Below are 19,197 nucleotides of genomic sequence, written 5' to 3' on the forward strand. Positions count from 1 at the left end.
CATACATACATATATATACATACATATACATACATACATACACATACATACATACATACATACATACATACATACATACATACATACATACATACATACATACATACATACATACATACATACATACATACATACATACATACATACATATATATATATATATATATGTATATATATATATATGTATATATGTATGTATGTATATATATATGTATATATATGTATATATACATATACATACATATATACATACATACATACATACATACATACATACATACATACATACATACATATATACATATATACATATATACATATATACATACATACATACATACATACATATATACATACATACATACATACATATATACATATATACATATCACGTATCGTGTCTTAAGTTGTGGACGAGTTATGACAAAACTCGATGGATGAGTTGGTTCGGTGACAAGAACAAGCCGATTCGATTTTGGTTCATGTCCAAATCCAGATGTGGCCTATCAATGGGATACAAAACGTAAACTGTTCAACCTGGCGGAGGTATGCGCCCAACCAATTGCCGTTCTACTTTGTTCTGTTTTTCCAAGTGTCGCTCGATGAGTAAATTTATTTTATTTTTGAATATGTTTTGCTGTTTGTTCAGGATATCTCAAAAAGTTGAGGATGGATTCGAATGAAATTTGGTGGACATATTTGGGTGTGTGACCAGGATGAATTGATTCAAATTTAGAATTTGGTGAAGATGCGGATCTGGATATGAGAGTTTCTTCAATTTCTGAAGTGGTTATTCACCATTGAGAAATGGGAATAAAAAGTTTGAAATAAGTGGTCGCCAAAAGTGGTGACTTTGCCCTTTGACATTTTGACCAAATTATTAATTGTTTTCTCCATGTTCTCATCATAAAAGTTTTTTGAACATTTCATGACAAAAGCTCAAACGGTAAAAACATTATGGCACAGACACACGGACAAACAGAAGCGATTGCAAAACCCCTTTCTCATGCTGTATAGGCAGACAGCTAACAAGATTTATTTTTATTATCATTATTTTTTTTGTAATTCTGGCATGAAAACTCTTCCAAAAACCCAAAAGCTAAATGCTTCTAATTGTCTGACTTTTGAAGTCTGTTTCATTGAAAGCAAACTTCACATGATTCGACGTGCTTTAGACATGTGTGGTTAAAGCACAGGCAATGAATGCTCCGTCATCAGTCTGATCATCAGTGCTGTCCGTTGAATTGAAACGTAAGGGTGAATGATGAGCACTAAAATGCAACATTAAAGTGTGAAAATCTGGTGCGTAGTGTATACTCGTCTTTATAAAAGAGACGTGTGTTGGTCTTGCCAAGCTTCAAAATATTTGCCACTGGATTTCAGGATGCTTGGCTCCAAGTAAAGAACTGGTCTCAAGTCTGATCAACAAATTACCAAGAAAGATGTCATGCATAGCACGATACTTGTGAAATCCAAAAATTTGACCTCTCAATTGTTTTATATGATGGAATGATGTGTATACCAAATTTGGTTGATACATTTTTCGAATTACCACCCAATCGGTGTTTTTCATGTTTTGGATCACCTTTGACTAAGTTTTACCAAATTTTCCTCACATATATGACACATACGTACAAATTAGCTGCGTCACTCTCAATTTGACGTATTAAAAAGTGACTGATGCTTGGCTGTAATAAATTCACCAAAAGGCCCAGTTTATTATTGGTTCACGAAAAAATAAGTGACGACTATATTCGTTATTGGTGTCTGTCTGTTGGGTAGTCGATGTAGTTGAAAAAAAAATCAAATTTTTTTTTTTTTTTTTTTTTTTTGAGATTTGTTCTACCCTTATTATCAGTATTTAAAATGGCGATTTCAGTTAATACAATGGCGATTTTGATGAAACTTGGTTGGTAGGTTCATACCATGACTGAGTTGTGTGCAAATGAGAACCGTTGCTATGGACACCACGTTGCCTAGCAACGGGACTTTGAAATTTTAGAAAAATCACAAAAAATTGATTTTTTCCAAAATCAAAAATCGGGCCACGAGCGACTGTGGGCAGTACATTCAGCCATATTGTCAAAAAAATTCCAGCCGGATCTTATGAAAACTGTCGGAGAAGATAGACTTTGAATGAAACTTGGTCGAAAACAATAAAAAAACGAAGTTCGTTATATCTCAGAGACTATGAGTCAGATATACATGAAACTGGTATGGTAGGTTCATGGTTTGTCCTAGTTATGTGTGAGAAAGAACCGTTGCTATGGATCCCCTCCGTTGCCCAGCAACGGCCAAAAAACTTCTAAATGTGGGGGTATTTTAACGAAAAAACAATCTACAGCATTAACCCTTGAAGCTGGAATCATGAATTTTCTTGTGCTTAATCCTCAGGTCATTCCCCATCGAACGGTCCCATCGCGTCAGGTTCTATTGGGTAGTCGACTACCCATGTCCGCCTACCGGCTTGTCTGTCTGTCTGTCCCAAGCATAGCTCCGTGGGTTTTGATCTGATCCTGATAAAATTTTGGTGGGAGGTTTATATCATGATCTAGTTGTGTTTTTCTGAGAATGTGCGTGGTGCGCCCATTATGGGTGGAGCCACACCCAAAAAAACGTGTTTTTATGGGGTAGCCGATTTCAATTTGCATCTTCTCCTCGGGGTTTGTCGAATCTGACGGGTTTCAGTATTTGGTTAGCTCAATGGCACCTGCATAGCCCCATGGAGCTCGATTTTTCATTTTCGTTCCAAGGTCACAAGGTCACGAACTTAGAAAATTGCGAATTGTGTTTTTATGGGGTAGCCAATTTCAATTTGCATCTTCTCCTAGGGGGTTTGTCAAATCCAGCAGGGGTTTCGGTATTTGGTTAGCCCAATGGCACCTGCATAGCCCCACGGAGCTCGATTTTTCATTTTCGTCCCAATGTCAGTCGCAAGGTCACGAACTTAGAAAATTGCGAATTTTGACATAAAAATCCATCTTCTCCGAGGGGTTTGTCGAATCTGGCAGGGGTTTCGGTATTTGGTTAGCCCAATGGCACCTGCATAGCCCCACGGAGCTCGATTTTTCATTTTCGTCCCAATGTCAGTCGCAAGGTCACGAACTTAGAAAATTGCGAATTTTGACATAAAAATCCATCTTCTCCGAGGGGTTTGTCGAATCTGGCAGGGGTTTCGGTATTTGGTTGGCCCAATGGCACCTGCATAGCCCCACTGAGCTCGATTTATTTTGTTTTATTTTATTTATTTTTTCGTGTCAAGGTCACAAGGTCACGAACTTAGAAAATTGCGAATTTTGACAAAAATCATACGACCGCCCAAACTTTGAGAGCTAGGATGACAATATTTTGTATGCATAATCTTGAGGTCATTCCCCACCTAAATTCTTCAAACCATTTTGCTCTATCTTGAACACTTTGCCCGTGACGCCCCCTTCAAGTTTGTTTTTACGCTGATTTCATCAAAGTATGGATAATTCGAGGAGTGCGAAATGCCATATAGTCTATATGACATTATATTGTTCCTGGAATGTTCCAGAGGAAGTTTTGCACCAAAGGTCATAATCCTTGACCTTTGACCTTTAAAGTTCACAAAGGTCAAATTTTCAAAGTTGTGGAAATTAAACTGGGTTTTCGACCTTCTTGGACGAACTAACTCCAATAATCTATAGCACATATCCTGTTTCCTTATTTTAATGTCCACAACATTGTTTTTTTGACCTTTAAAGGTTATGCAAAGGTCAAATTTTGAAAGTTGTTGAACGAAACCGGGTTTTCGACATTTTGCAGCTAATAACCTGTCACCTGCAGCACATCATGTTGATCATTTTTATAACTTGGTCAAAAATTATCACATTGTCTCATCCTTGACTTCTGAAACAATCTACATCGTCAAATACCGCTCGTGAACCATTGCCGTCTCCAGACTTGTATTGAGGTTAAATTGTTGGCATGGAAACCATTGACATGTCAAAAAAGGCTACGTTGAGTGTTCTGTTTTTTGGTGTACCAGGTCTGTCACCAAATATGCAACTGCTGTCCATTTTTGAAGAGGAAGGATGAAAATTGATGTTTTTATTTTTTTTTATTTTTTTTTTATAACCTTGAGTTTTGACTTTTTGAAATCAAACAATAGGTTTTAGTGACCAAACATGCAAACTCTGTTCAAATTTTAAGTCAATTGGATGAAAATTTACGATTTTAAATGCTACCTCTGTTCTATTGACCTCACAAACAGTATGTTTCGTTTCTGACTCGTCACGACTTCGACCAGGTGGTGAAGTTTTGTGAAGATTGGAGAAAAATATGACCTGTGGGCGATTGACATACAAACAGACAGAACTAGAGGGGGAGCACTCTGGAGAGTGCAAAACCTCCGCCGCCAATACTGCTGGGTCACTCAAGTGAACCTTATATCTTATTCATTAAATATGATGTCAACAGTGCTGACAGTTATAGTTCTTTTCTCCAACATTTTTTTTTTGGGGGGGGGGGGTTGGAAATCACTTAAAACATGTAGAAATGCAAAAAAAAGAAAGCGAAATTTTGTTGAAAAAAAAAGTTGCAAAATTTTTTTCCTCAATTTTTTTGAGGGGGGTGGAAATCACTTAAAACATGTAGAAATGCAAAAAAAAAAAACAATTTTTTCTCTAACAATTTTTTTTTGGGGGGGGGGGGGTTGGAAATCACTTAAAACATGTGGAAATGCAAAAAAAAAAAAAAAATTTGGGGGGGGGGACCAAGTCCAAAATCTAATGGCATGTTCCTTGGACCATACCTAACTCCCCCCCCCCACCAAGTTTCGTCGAAATCCGTCGGAGTTTTTCCGTAATACTGTTCACAAACAAACAAACAGAAAGGGGTGAAAACAGTAACCTCCGATCTTCGATGGCGGAGGTTAATAACACAGCAGACCAATCAATATACTTGTGAATCTTCAATTTTTGCAAATTATAAGGTATCAGACGTGTGAACTGTTTGAAACACTCCTCATTCCATTGTTGCAGATGGTGTACAAAAACAAAATAAATTAAAAAAATTTTTTTTATGCAGGACGCACTTGTTTCTATAATAATAAGCTTTCTTGGTCAAGCAAAGGCAAACTGGAACTCATGAAACACTTGTCCTTTTCTTTGCATGTTCAAATGAAAGGCTACAAAAACATGAAATATTTATCTCGTTGAACTACTGCAGGCTTTGTTGATGTTCATCCAACATTTGTTTTGCCTCATCACAGGGAAATACTTTGAGGAAATAAGCCAAGACACCGGTAAGTATTGTTTTGGCGTGGTGGACACGCTGAAGGCGCTGGAGATGGGTGCCGTGGAGATGCTCATTGTATGGGAAAACCTTGAGATCTCGCGCATTGTGCTGCACTGCAGCACCCTTGAAGGTACCTTTGGCATTTGAGATGTAGGCAAAGTGTACACCCGTTCCGTTGCTTTGAAACACTGACACAGTTTTGTGCATCTCTGCTTCAAGATCATTTTGAATGATGGAGTACTAATTTTGTCGTCCTTTCTGCTTTACTTTCTGTTGTTCTTGCAGTGGATGAGGCGATGAAGGTCCTCTATCTCACACCTGAGCAAGAAAAGGACCGGTCTCACTTCATGGATAAAGAGGTAAAAGCATCAAGTCTCAAGGTTTTTGCCGTATTGCTCTTCTGCCTTTGGATGTAAAGTTTGCCGTGCCCGTGTTGAATGGGATTTGTTGTTACAATAGCATTGTCGAAACTGAAAAGTGAATTTTTTATTGTTCTTCTTCTTCAAAAGTATATCTGGCAGGATGGAGATCCATCTGTTTATCACTCCTCCAAATATGGCAGAATTTTAAATGGTCCATTGAAGGGCCTGAAACATGGCTGAGATAAGGAACCAACAATGTGTTTCGAATGCGAAAGTAGCTTGGCAAGTATTGAAGGTAGTTGCATGTAATTTTTTTTTTTAATTTGCTTCCTTCAGAGTGGTGTGGAGCATGAAGTGATGGAGAACATGCCATTGTTAGAGTGGTTTGCGAACAACTACAAAAAATTTGGTGCCACTCTCGAAATCATTACAGACAAGTCTCAAGAAGGTTCCCAGTTTGTTCGAGGCTTTGGAGGAATTGGAGGTACAGTAATAATTTTGGAGATTTCATGTTTGATATCCTTTTACGGAAAGTATTTCTTATGAATTATCTCAAAGAAAGTACATGTCCAACTTTTTTATTTTTATTTTCATTTCACTTCAATTGTCTGACGCATTTACTTTCTTGTTCATTGTCAAATCAAGTGTTCAGACTGTGCCCTCATTTGCTGGCTGCCGATGGCCACCCCTCCCCCAGAGAACCCAATCCTCACTTCCTTCCATTTCCTCCTCCTTTTCCCCTTTTTTGATGAGGGGGAAGGTTGTTCTCCAGCTTCCCCCTACTCCTGATCCACTCTCCGGCTCCCCCCGACTCCTGATCCACTTACGAGCTGGAGATGTACTGCAGAATCCTGGGGCAATATACATCCACCCCAAATGTACCAGACTTATAACCAAAACCACACCTCCATCTCATGCAACAGCTGCCAAGAATGACTACATCTAACATGTTACAATCTCACAACCTCATGTTACAACAGAAACTGGCCTTGCTGCCAATCACCTCACACAACATGACCTGCACACAATACCCTCACCACCTCCAATCTTTGCACAACACACCAACGAAACACACTGTTACCCAACAGTACGATGCAGCGTTTAACTAGCTGTCAATTTTTATACCTTAATAAGTCGATGAACCCACGGTATGTAACGAATTTGTATTATTTAATTTTGTGTATTTTATCATCCATCAGCCAAATAATATTGTCGTAAGCACGGTACCTTTTTCCTTCTTACAGTCAGCCATTCTTGTCGGCTTGTGGCATTTACGTGTATAATCGAAAACTAGTCTTCGTGAAGGCCAGCGTCGGTTTGCGTCGACGAGCAAGGAGCAAGTGTCATGATCACATACTTTGATCAACATTGTTGATAGTATCAATTTTTCTTGTACATGATCTGACCAATCGTGTGTGCTCTTTTAGCGGCAGAAAACCTTTTATTTTCAATTCCTGAACTCAACTCCAAATATCAAAACTTTCTTTTCCTCTATCAAAACAAACGGGAGTGAATTGTGAACACGTGTCTATTTCTTAACTTTGCAACAGGCACTTCATAAAATGTGGAGGGCCTTGGTGATTATTGGAGGACTCGATGGAAAGGAAAGTAATGGAAAGTAATTAAATGTAAGTAATATTTGTGACTCGATAGCTTTTACTCTTAACTGTCATTATTATTTTTAAATACTTTTACTAACCAGAATCGGTAGTGTAATGGATAGAGCAGAGGCTCCAAAACTTTTTTGTCCATGACCCAAAATTTGAAATGGCATTCACCTCGCAACCCAAATGGTTCCGACAACTCAAGGAACTTCCGTTGTACCGGGTGGGGCATTTATATCTGACACATTTGCAATCTTTCTAGCCGGAAGCAGTCTTGGCATAACTAATTGTTGTTTTCTTTGTTTTACAGGTAATACTTGAAAGTTTTAAATGTAATAAGCATTTTTCTTTTTTAAATTTTTTAAAATATTTTTTGAATTGCAATGAGCATGCCAATTTCATAAACAAGGTCATCATGACAGATGAGACACACTTTGATTTGGCAGATTTAATTCCACCAGATTTCTTCTTATGGGGATTTCTGAAGGGCAAAGTTTATAGCAAACGTAGTGAGCTTCATACTCAACGCGTGCACATGAGAGAATAGGAAACAACAACAACACACCCTGGCAATTTGGAATCCGTGTCATCGGCTATGACCCTTTTGCTTCCGGTTTTTGTCATGGGGAATGATGCGTCCCGGGAGATAAAGGCATCGTCGGAGACATGAAAGACCCAAATATCAGACATGGTGTATATTTCCTCCTCTGATTTTAATAACGATATCTCCCGCATCATCAAAAAATAATATTTAATCGTGATTTACATTATTTGATCGCTGATCCCGAATCCAGGCCGAAGTAACCGGAAATTGCAGCATCGTCTGCTATGCACCTGACTGACCTCAGATCTGTCAAAATCATCAGCTGTGCAAGAAGAATTATATGTTCGCTTCAAGGCTTTGCCTATTCCAGATTAAGGAACATCCAACACCGATTGATGAATTGAAGGCAAGCATCACTCCAACCATCTGCTCTATTGATCAAGAGACATTGCTTGCGATGATGAACAATATGATGCTCTGCTGTCATGAAAGCACAAATTTGAAAGGGGCCCATTTGTCTGATGTACTTTTTAAGAAATAAAGAATCAAAATTGATTTTCAAAACTTGAAGTATTTGCCTATGTTGTATAGAAATTTTATTTTATTTGGTTTAGAAGTTGTATACATATACATACATACACACAAACACACACATACATATATATATATTTTTTTTATTATATATATATGTATATGTATATGTATATTGTTGCGAATTCTGGCCCGTCCGGCGTACGATCGGCCACGTAACTCAAATCGCGACGCGTCGCCCACCGGAACGGACAATTCAGTCGTGACCCTCCTGGAACTATCGCCAAGGAACTAGTTACGGGTGGGGGTTTAACCTCACCACAACCCAGTCCGCATTCTACCCGCACGAAATAGGGTGAATCGCCGAAAGTCGATATACCCAAGTACTCGCACGGGTAACCTACCGAGGGGTTGTACCACGCCACAGGTCGACTCCGGACACGAACCGCTTAAGCGGCTCGTTCCGTGCTACAGGGATAACCGAGCGGAGTTATCGTCGACCTTGACGGTTCAGATTAGTTCCCGGGTGTTTTAAACCCACTATCAATCCCTTATGTGATGCAAGATGGAGATTCAACAAAGGAAAGGACGACGCGAAACGGGAAACAGTTCAACAAGCAAGCACTTTTATTTCACACACGTAAGCAGGCAAATAGGAACAAAGGAAAGCACTACGACCGAATAAAAGGCAATTATTTACAGCGCAGTCACTTATACAGGTTTTACTTGTCGGACTGGCACCACAAACACATACAAAAGCCCGAAAAGAAAAGAAAAGAAAAGAAGTGACTTCCCTCATGGACCGTCGAGTCCTCCTCTCCTACTACCGTCAGCGCGGTCGCGCCTGGTTCCGGCCTCCCACGCGGCCGGCGAACCCTCTCCGGCACCCCTCGTCCGGACGCGCAGGTCCACCACAGGCCACACTGCGGCGCCTCCCGTCCCACGTCTCCACCAACAGGCCACGCCAGGCCACGAGCGCGGGAACGATAGAGGAGGAAGGGAGCGCTTTGGAGAGTGAGACCCAAGGAGAGAGACTGAGCCTTTTTGGAGAGAGAGAGAGAGAGATCGAGCCTTTTTTGAGAGAGAGCTGGTGCCTTTTTCGGAGAGAGCTACAGCCAACATGAGCCACGATCAGAGAGAGTGAGCCTCGCGTCCTTTTGCCTTTTGGAAGGCGGGGCTCCGCCCCGTTCGTGGCTCCACCTCCCTTCGAGGCGTTTCCAGAAGGCTCTCGAAGGGGGGGGGCGTGCCCCCACTCCGACCGCCTCATGCCAGGCCTCCACCAATGGGGAGGAAGCTGCCCTGCCTGCCCCCCTTCCCGTGCCAGCCTTGGCACCGCGGAGGGGTGCGCAAACCCACGCACTAGCGCAAGTTTCTTTTTTGCCGTTGTCGTTGGTTGGTTTGAGGTTGTTGGATCCAAAATAACAATGGAGAAAAGAAAAATGGCTAACTCAAAGCGTCGCAGTCCGGATGAATCACACAATATTCCCTCTAAACAACGGGTGTGGGCTAACTACACATGAACTTATCGATATGTCTCACCTGAGGACCCTTTATAGTGTATTGTGAATTTCCACATCCGTAACAATATTTTGGTGAATATCCGAATCCGGATCTGGATACGAGAAATATTTAATTTAAAAGTGATCCTTCACCATTGAGAGATTGGGCCAAAAACGACATAGTACTGTATTGCATGAAATTTCAAAAAATTACCATTCAAGGCACCCTTGCTTCTACACGGATTAACCAATACGAATGAAAGTTCATAGATACATGGTACTCAATGAGTACTACAACTTTGCTTCAGGACATATTGACCTATCTCGGCTTGGCCAGGGGTCAATGAGTGCATTTTTCAGGCAAAATGACTATTCAAAGCCCCCTTGCTCCTGCACAGGTTAACCAATACGAATGAAAGTTCATACGTACATAACACACAATGAGTACTACAACTATGCTTTAGAAAATATTGACTTATCTCGGCTATGTCAGGGGTCATAGGTCAATGAGTGCATTTTTCGGGCAAAATGACCATTCAAAGCCCCCTTGCTCATACACGGATTAACCGATTCGATTGCAATTTCGTAAGTACTTAGTACTAGATTAACTCGGATCAGGGGTCAAAGGTCATCGGATGCTCGCGACCCATGGCCGCCTACTGGCTTGTCTGTTTGTTTGTCCGCATGGAACTTGTTTTTCTCCGCAACCGCTTGTCGGATCAAGACTAAATTTTTACCGTTGGTGTGACAACTCGTGGAGAATGTTGTCATGATAATTATGACGTCATAGGTCACGTGTGGCAGCCATGTTGGAATAACGGGGAAACTTTTGACCTCTATCTCTGAAACTACACCAAGGAAAAAATTTAAACTTGGCACATAGCAAGTACTCCTCATGGGGAATGAGTGCAATTTTGCATTTTTTATTAGGGTACCCAATCAAATGGACTGGATAACCTATTGTTTTTCTTAAGTTTATTATTATTTTTCTTCCGCCGTAAATTTGCAAAATTTCCAATTTTTTTTCGCTTTAAATGCCATTTTCTCAGAAATGGTAAGACCAATCGACACAAAATTTTCACCAAATATGTATCTTTTTTGATAGCATACATAATTGATAATTGTGACGTCATAGGTCACGTGGTACGGGCGCCATCTTGAAAAAACAGATAATCTTTGGACCTCTGTATCTCTGAAACCTTCTAGGGTAAAAAAATTTCGCTTCATACATTTTACAAGCTCCCTCTCGGGAATACGTGTGATTTTTCGTGACGTCATCAGTGAAGAGATATCCCAGTGAAAATTTGTCAAGTAGATCACCACATGGCAAAAATTTGAAATTTCTTGAGCATCATCTACACACAAATTCATCGTAGAAAAAAAATATTTTTACGTCATCGGTGACGTAATTCGGCCGCCATCTTGTTTTGAAAGTTTTTTTTTTTAATCTTCTCCAGAACGGCTGTGCAGATTGAGGCAAAACTTTATACGCACATTCCGCATGAGGTCCTCTTTCAAGTTTGTTAATTTGTTGTTGATACGTCACATGGTTTGGTGGCCATCTTGAAAAAACCCTAAAACCTTCAAACATTTTCTCCAGAAGCGCTGGTCCGATGAAGGCGAGATTTCAGAACTATATTCGTGAAATTTATGCGATGCAAGTTTGTTAATTTCGAAGTGATAGGTCACATGGTTTGGCCGCCATGTTGGATTTAAGAAAAATATTAAATAACGTTTTCTCTGGTATTTCATAAGCCTTCGAAGCGAAAATTTGCAAGTGCCTTCCTCCCTCAAGTCTGCATACAGGGTAAAATTTTTTTACCTCAGAAGTCACATGGTTTGGCGGCCATCTTGGATAGAAAAATAGACCTTATCCGATTTACACGAAACTTCACACACTTGTTCGGGTCGACGATGGAAAGCAGAATTTAAATTTATGATATAGGTCACAAGGTTCGGCAGCCATCTTGGATTGAAAATGAATAAATTTTAAAAATCTTCTTCTCCAGAAGGGCAAGACAAATTAAGACGAAACTTCACACATATATTCCCCATGAGGTTCTTTCTCAAGTTTGTTAATTTCTTCTTGATCGGTCACATGGTTTGGCGGCCATCTTGAAAAAACCCTAAAACCTTCAAACATCTTCTCCAGAAGTGCTGGTCCGATGAAGGGGAGATTTCAGAACTATATTCGGGACAGTTAGGCGATATAAGTTTGTTAATTTCGAATTGATATGTTACACGGTTTGGCCGCCATCTTGGATTTAAGAAAAATATTAAATAATGTTTTCTCTGGAACCGCTTAACCTAACGAATCAAAAATTTGCAATTATCATCGACCATCGTGTATGCACTCATGGTAAAATTATGACATCACACGTCACATGGTTTGGCAGCCATCTTCGATAGAAAAACGCACCTTTACCGATTAACACGAAACTTCACACACGTGTTCGAATACCCAGTTGGAAGCAGAATATAAATTTCTGATGTCATAGGTCACATGGTTCGTCAGCCATCTTGGATTGAAAAACAATATCTTTAAACGTCTTTTTCTCTGAAACGGCTGAACAGATGCAGGCGAAACTCCACCACTATGACCGCCTCTCCATGACGAATAAAAAGTTCTCACCCCCTTTTGAGGTACGACGCAACGTTTGGCAGCCATAGTGGATTGAAGGAAAATATTAATTAATGTTTACTCTGGAACTACTGCATCAATAAATGTGAAACATCACCGTTATGGTGGAACACTCATGCGGAATGAGGGTTTGAAATTTCAACGGGATCGGGCCCAGGGTTTGACAGCCATGTTGGTTTTAAGAAAAATATTAAATAATGTTTTCTCTGGAACTGCTTAATATAGCGAAGCAAAAATTTGCAGTTATCTCCCGTCGTGTTTCCACACGTGGTAAAAATTATGACGTCACATGTCACATGGTTTGGCCGCCATCTTGGATTGAAAGATAAATATTCATTAATGTTTACTCTGGAACCGCTGCTTCTATATATACGAAACTTCACATTTGTAATTTAGCCGACATGTGAAAGAAAAGTTTAAAATTTCAACCTGATTGGTCACGCGGTTTGGCAGCCAGAATTATTTAATTATTTGAATCTGTTCGCCAGTAATAACGAAATTGAACGTTTTGTGCTGCCCGCTTCATAACTCGTCTGTTCCGCGCCGTCTCGAAGCAGGCGTGTTTGTATCACCATTAAATAATGTTTTCTCTGGCACCGCCTATCCTATCAATGCAAAACTTTGCGACTATGATTTAAGTCTCATGTTGTATCAGTTGTGTCAAAGGCGGACACTTCTGGGTACCCGGTCATCACTGCCAGCAGTTATAAAGTGGCAGTTCTAGTTTTATTCTTATTTTTATGATTGTCGTAGGTGTCTTCTTTAGGATGTAATAATTGCATATGTAGAACGCCACATCTGATCAGTATGCACACATTTGAGGGAATTATGCACATTAATGATAAAATGGACCACAGAAATTTTTCTGTCATCGGTCACGTGATTTGGCAGCCTTATTGGATTTACCCGAAAAACAATCTCCAGAACGGCCAGACAGATCAAGGGGAAACTTCACACAAATGTTCCCCAAGGCATGTGTGGACAAGGTTGTGAAGGAATAATTGATACGTCACATGGTTTAGCAGCCGTATTGGATTTAAGAATGGTATTAAATAATGTTTTCTCTGGAACCGCCTCATTAATTGATGTTAAACTTCACAGTTGTGATCTAGTAGTGATGCAGAATGCATGTTTTCAATTTTAACTTGATCGGACACACGGTCTGGCAGCCAGAGATATTTAACGTTTGTTTTTATTTTTTATTTTTTTGACAAAGGCTAACTTGGCTGTACCTGGATGGGTTTGAGGGTAGAGGAGTAGCAGCTGAAATGTGAATCCTATCCAGGTTCTTCCTGATGACTTCATGTTTTCTTTTTGCTTGTTTGTGTTCCTTCTGATTACTCTAATGTAGGACTGTTCCTATTTCGTCTTCAATTTGATTTGAATTGAATTTATTTTAAGCCCATTCTGAATTCAATTGAATAATAATAATAATAAACATCATGGGTCAGGGTCAGGTGTTCAATCAAAGAGGGGTGTCTTGTTCTCCGGTCATCACTGCCAGCAGTTATATAGTGGCAGCCCAAGTTATGTCTCAGTAATTATGTAACACACCAGTACACAAACACCATACAAAACACGTCCTGGCAATGGTCTGCAATCTCTGATTGCTTTTTCTTGTTGTTCCTCGAAAAAGGAAGAAAAATAATTCATACCGGTATCATACATGTTTCTTGTGGATTTGTTGCCCATACCTGGTGTTGGCTTAATGGTGAGGGTGGTGGCCTTGGGATCCTAGGATCCCGAGTTCAAATCCTGCTCAGCTGTTGAATTAATACCAGGTGGGATTGACTCTGCCTGTTATCCTTCCGAGATCGGCAAAACGAGTACCAGCTTGCTGGTATTCTGTGTCGGAGTGGCGACCCGTCCAGTATCATAGCTAAGGAGAATGCTTCGGCAGCACCAACGCTCTACACAAAGTCCCAATGTCCCAATGGATGGATGTCCCTGAAAAGTATGTAACATTGGGACCAACGGTCCCAATGGATGGATGGATGTTGCTCTGAAAGGGCCGTTTGGTTCTAATGAAGCTTTTCAGCTAAACCCGAGGAAATCCTTGTCAATGCTTTCCTTGTCGAAGACGGCACGTAACTCCTTGTCTGAATCAGGGTAGAGCAAGTCCCTGTCGCTGTCGCTGTCACCGTCATTTGCAGCTTCCTTCTCCCAAATGATGTTGTCCTCTGTGTCGTCCATATTGTTGGAGATGCAGCATTTCAGAAATGCTTGCTTCATGATGTACGATGGTATCTCCTCCCACACCTTGACGATCCATCCACAGATGACCGGAAGGTCAACCTTTCTCATCCTCCCGATGAACGCAGGCAGTCTCCCAGTCAACATAATGCTCAGCCAACGTAGCAACGGGAGTGATTGTGAAAGTTCAACCAAGATGTTTATGGTCAATGCTCCTCAGAATCCGGGTCAAAGATCCTGGCAGGAAACGCGTCACGATTATAGCATGAAATGGCTCACAGAGGTTTTTGAAAAGCTGGGAATACTTGAAACTTACCTGTGAGAAAGGGGTGTGCGTCTGCACACCGAAAGATTTGGAGAACTTCCTGATCAACTCTTTGAAAGAATTTATATATATATATATATATATATATATATATATATATATATATATAATATATATATAATATATATATATATAATATATAGCAGTTTGTACTGCAAAGACTCCCGACGGTTGAAGGCCCGAAGGTGTGTGCGTGTGCGTGTGCGTGTGCGTGTGTTGTATTGGCTTTATAAACCACAGCCACCGCTAGGCTAATTGTATTAACAGAAAATGTTACAAACCTGACACTTATCCACGGATAGTTCTTCTATTTCCTATATTTCCGTCAGTCCAATTTTCATTCAGGAACAGAACAAGTCCGGTTAAGCATTTTGAAATTGCCACTCTTTTGTCTCAACTAGTTGGTCCGTTGGACCAAATTTTTATTGGTCTTCACAATCCTATAGCATCCCTACCTGCTGTGCTGCTTGAGCATTAGCTTGCCTTTCACCAATCCCAGATGTGCGTGGGCCAGGACGGGGATTATACGTTTGTCATTATTTTTGCCAAATGATGCAACTATGATTATTATCTCACCTGGCCTTTATTCCTGTGAGCTTATGCAATTTAGCAGAGTGAAGTCCATCAGTCTGTAAACACTTCAGTCATTATCGCTTGAACTAATCATACAATTTTAATGAAACTTGGCCACAAGCTTTATATCTGATGCTTAACGAAGGTTTATTGACCGCATCAAAATCTGCACCCATTAAGGGGGTGGAGAGGGGGGTGTTTGACCCCTACCCCCTCCAAACATAATAGGTATTTGCTCTCTTTTCCGAAACGACACACACCATTTTGATGAAACTTGGCCACAACCTTCATCACCTGTGATGTACCAATGCTTGTTCATGGCATAACAAAAAATATATAAATGTGTCGAAGGAGGTTTGCAGGGTGTTTGAGTGACTTGCTCCTGATCCAGGTGAGTTTCAGGACATGCAGTCCTATACAAATATATATATATATATATATATATATATATATATATATATATATATAATATATATTGTTGCAAATTCTGGCCCGTCCGGCATGCGATCGGCCATGTAACTTGAATCGCGACACGTCGCCCACCGGAACGGACAATCCAGTCGTGACCCTCCTGGAACTATCGCCAGGAGCCAGTCACGGGTGGGGGTTTAACGTCACCACAACCCAGTCCACATTCCACCCGCGCGAAATAGGGTGAATCGCCGAATGTCGATATACCTAAGTACCCGCGCGGTTAGCAGAGTTTCTTGTGGATTACCGAGGTTACCGAGGAGGTTACCGAGGAGTTGTACCATGCCGCAGGTCGACTTCGGACACGAACCGCTTAAGCGGCTCGTTCCGTGCTGGAGGGATAACTGAGCGGAGTTATCGTTGACCTCGACGGTTCAGATTATTTATTGGGTGTCTACACCCACTACCAATCCCTTACGTGATGCAAGATGGAACTTTCAACGGAGGAAAGGGCGAAACGGGGGAACAATTGGACAAGCACATTTAATGCGTGACACACGGAAGCACGTATTTACAGCAAAAGAAAGCAGGGAAAGAGTTAAAACTGAATAAGCAATTATTCAGTCACTTTCACTATTCTACTTTACAGGACACGGCGCCACACCATTCACACAAAAACCCAAAAGAAATGATTGAAAGAGCGTGACCGTAGGGAGCTCGCCGAGCTGGTGTCCACCGTGATCCGGCTCCGCCAGCACTGCCGATCCCCTCAAGGCACCCTCAGTCCACAGCGACCCAACCGGCACGGTCCGGCGAGCGAGGTCTAGTCCGCGATCCTCCGCGTCCGCTCGCGCTTCTCCTCAGGAACTCCACTCAGCTCTCCACGCTCGTGTTCAGCCTTTTCCGCCGAGCTCTCCTCACTCGCTCGCGTTCGCGTTCAACCTTTCCCGCTGAACTCTACTCACTCGCTCGCGTTCGCCTTTACCCACCGAGCTCTCCTCACTCACTCGCTCGCGTTCGCCTTTACCCACCGAGCTCTCCTCACTCGCTCGCGTTCGCGTTCGGCCTTTTCCTGCCGAGCTCTCCTCACTTGCTCGCTTTCGCGTTCGACCTTTTCCCGCCGAGCTCTCCTCACTCGCGCACGTTCAGCCGAAAACTCAACTTCACTGTCCTTCGCGTTTTCGTTCCGCCCCTTTTTCTTCAGCAAGCCCCGCCCCTTGCGCTCACGGTCTGCCCCCTTTTTCACAAAGCCCCGCCCCTCTCAACTCCCGCACCTCCTTCCAGAACATGCTGGAAACTTCCGGAAGGAGGGGTCTTCCGCCCAATCGGCGACGCTTGCACCGCCGTGGCATTCTTCCTCTTCCCTCGCAGGGTGAAATCCACCACGGCGGCGCCATTCGTTAGGGGGAGGGGGGGACGACGGGGGCCGCCTGCTTTCCCTCGTCGAAGGCCAGGCCTCTGGCAAACGTGTGCCGAGTCAGAACGAGTGGTTGTTGAGGTGGCGTGGTTTGGTGGTGGTTGTTTGCGTGGAGGTTTGTGGGAATGGTGGCTCAAAATAACGATGGATAAAGAAAAACGGCAAACCAAAGCGTCGCAGCCCAAATGAAACCCACATTCCCTCTAAACAACGGGTGTGGGCTAACGACACATGAACTTATCGATATATCTCACCTGAGGACCCTTTATGGTGTATTGCGAATTTCCAAAGCCGTAACAATATATATACACATCTTCTTCTTTTTCTTTCGGCTGCTCCCTTGAGGGGGTCCCCACAGCGGATCATCCGTATGATCTGCATAATGATTTGGCACATGTTTTACGCCGGATGCCCTTCCTGACGCAACCCTGGTCGCCTCTTACGACACAGGGATATTTATATATATATATATATATATATATATATATATATATATATATATATATATATATATATATATATATATATATATATATATATATATATATATATATATATATATACACATACATACATACATACATACACAGTGGTGCCCCCAGAATCCGAATTTAATTCGTTCCAAGAGGCTGTTCGGATTCCAAAAAGTTCGGATTCCAAAACTATTTTCTCAATAAGAAATAATGGAAAGTGAATTAATCCGTTCCTGGACCCCAAGAAAACCCACTTTCAAGACACTTTCAACTGAAATTACCCATGTTTAAGGTAAAATAAGATGAGTAAATGGCCTTTTCTGAGTCATGAATATTTTTCCAAGCCTGGGGCATGAGCAGGAGCGTTGTCGCTTCTTCCAACAGGTCTGGATGCAGCTCTGGCCTATCAGTGGCCATTGGGATCTAAAACCTAAACTGTTCAGCCTGGTGGAGGTATGTAATTGACGATGAAGCACCAAATGGCGTTTTATATCCCAGTACACTCTGTGGAGACAAGCCTGGTGTTGGCTTAGTGGTTAGGATGGTGGCTTGGGATCCCAGGGTCCTGAGTTCAAGCCCCGTTGGCTGCTGAATTTACACCAGCGGGTTGACTCAGCCTGTCATCCTTACGAGGTCGGCGAAATGAGTGCCAGTGTACTGGTCCCGGTGTATGCCCCGGTTAGAATAGGTGTACCATATCCCTGTGTGTCGTATGAGGCGACCAGGGTTGGCGTCAGGAAGGGCATCCGGCCATAAAAAAAAAACATTGCCTCAAGAAAAAAAAGCCAAACCCATGCACAGCAGGGAAAAATGGCTGTAAAAACGGTCATTTTTTTTATTATTTTACACTCTGTGGAGACACAAACGTGCCATTTTCACTGCACGGTTCCACGGAGATAATCAAGAGGTGAAGCGATTGGGTGACTCAGCATGACGTTGCCACCATGCTCACGAAAAAAAACGTTGAGTTAGTTAAAGCCGATTCGTCAGAGGGTTCATTGAATGAGTTCGCTTCACAACGGGTTTTCGTGCTTTAATCGCTTCTTTATTTTTCAGAATCCTACACACGGTCGATTTCGGCAGCTCGAACATGGCAGTGAGATCAGACACACGCGTACCGCTCTCATGCTTAGCGATAAGTTCTTTCTTCAACTCAGTTGTCGTTCTCACGGACTTCCTCTTACTCCTATTTGCTTCACTGCTCTTCTTGGTTGCCCTGGTGAATGCACAAGGGTGACAATTGAAGAAAAAAAACAGCACAAATCAAGGTGAAAACACGAGGTAAAGTAGCGAACAACACACAAGAGATGCTTTCACGAGTACTTCCATCGACAAACTGAATGAACAAAGCACGAAGATGCG

The 19,197-nt window shown here is 41.7% G+C and overlaps 1 protein-coding gene across 1 annotated transcript in view; it reads left to right on the forward strand.

Moving 5' to 3' along the window:
* The window catches only part of ETF1 (eukaryotic translation termination factor 1), a 75,449-nt gene that overhangs the window by 37,088 nt on the left and 19,164 nt on the right, over positions 1-19,197 (forward strand). Inside the window, exons 7-9 of the mRNA XM_085848856.1 lie at positions 5,237-5,392; positions 5,548-5,621; positions 5,961-6,108. Coding sequence (XP_085704982.1) covers positions 5,237-5,392; positions 5,548-5,621; positions 5,961-6,108 — 378 coding nt within the window. The remainder of the gene's footprint in view (positions 1-5,236; positions 5,393-5,547; positions 5,622-5,960; positions 6,109-19,197) is intronic.

This window comes from Eptatretus burgeri, chromosome 12 (genome assembly GCF_056783735.1).
Source record: "Eptatretus burgeri isolate ZD-2024b chromosome 12, Ebu_testis_v1, whole genome shotgun sequence".
Classification (NCBI taxonomy): domain Eukaryota; kingdom Metazoa; phylum Chordata; class Myxini; order Myxiniformes; family Myxinidae; genus Eptatretus; species Eptatretus burgeri.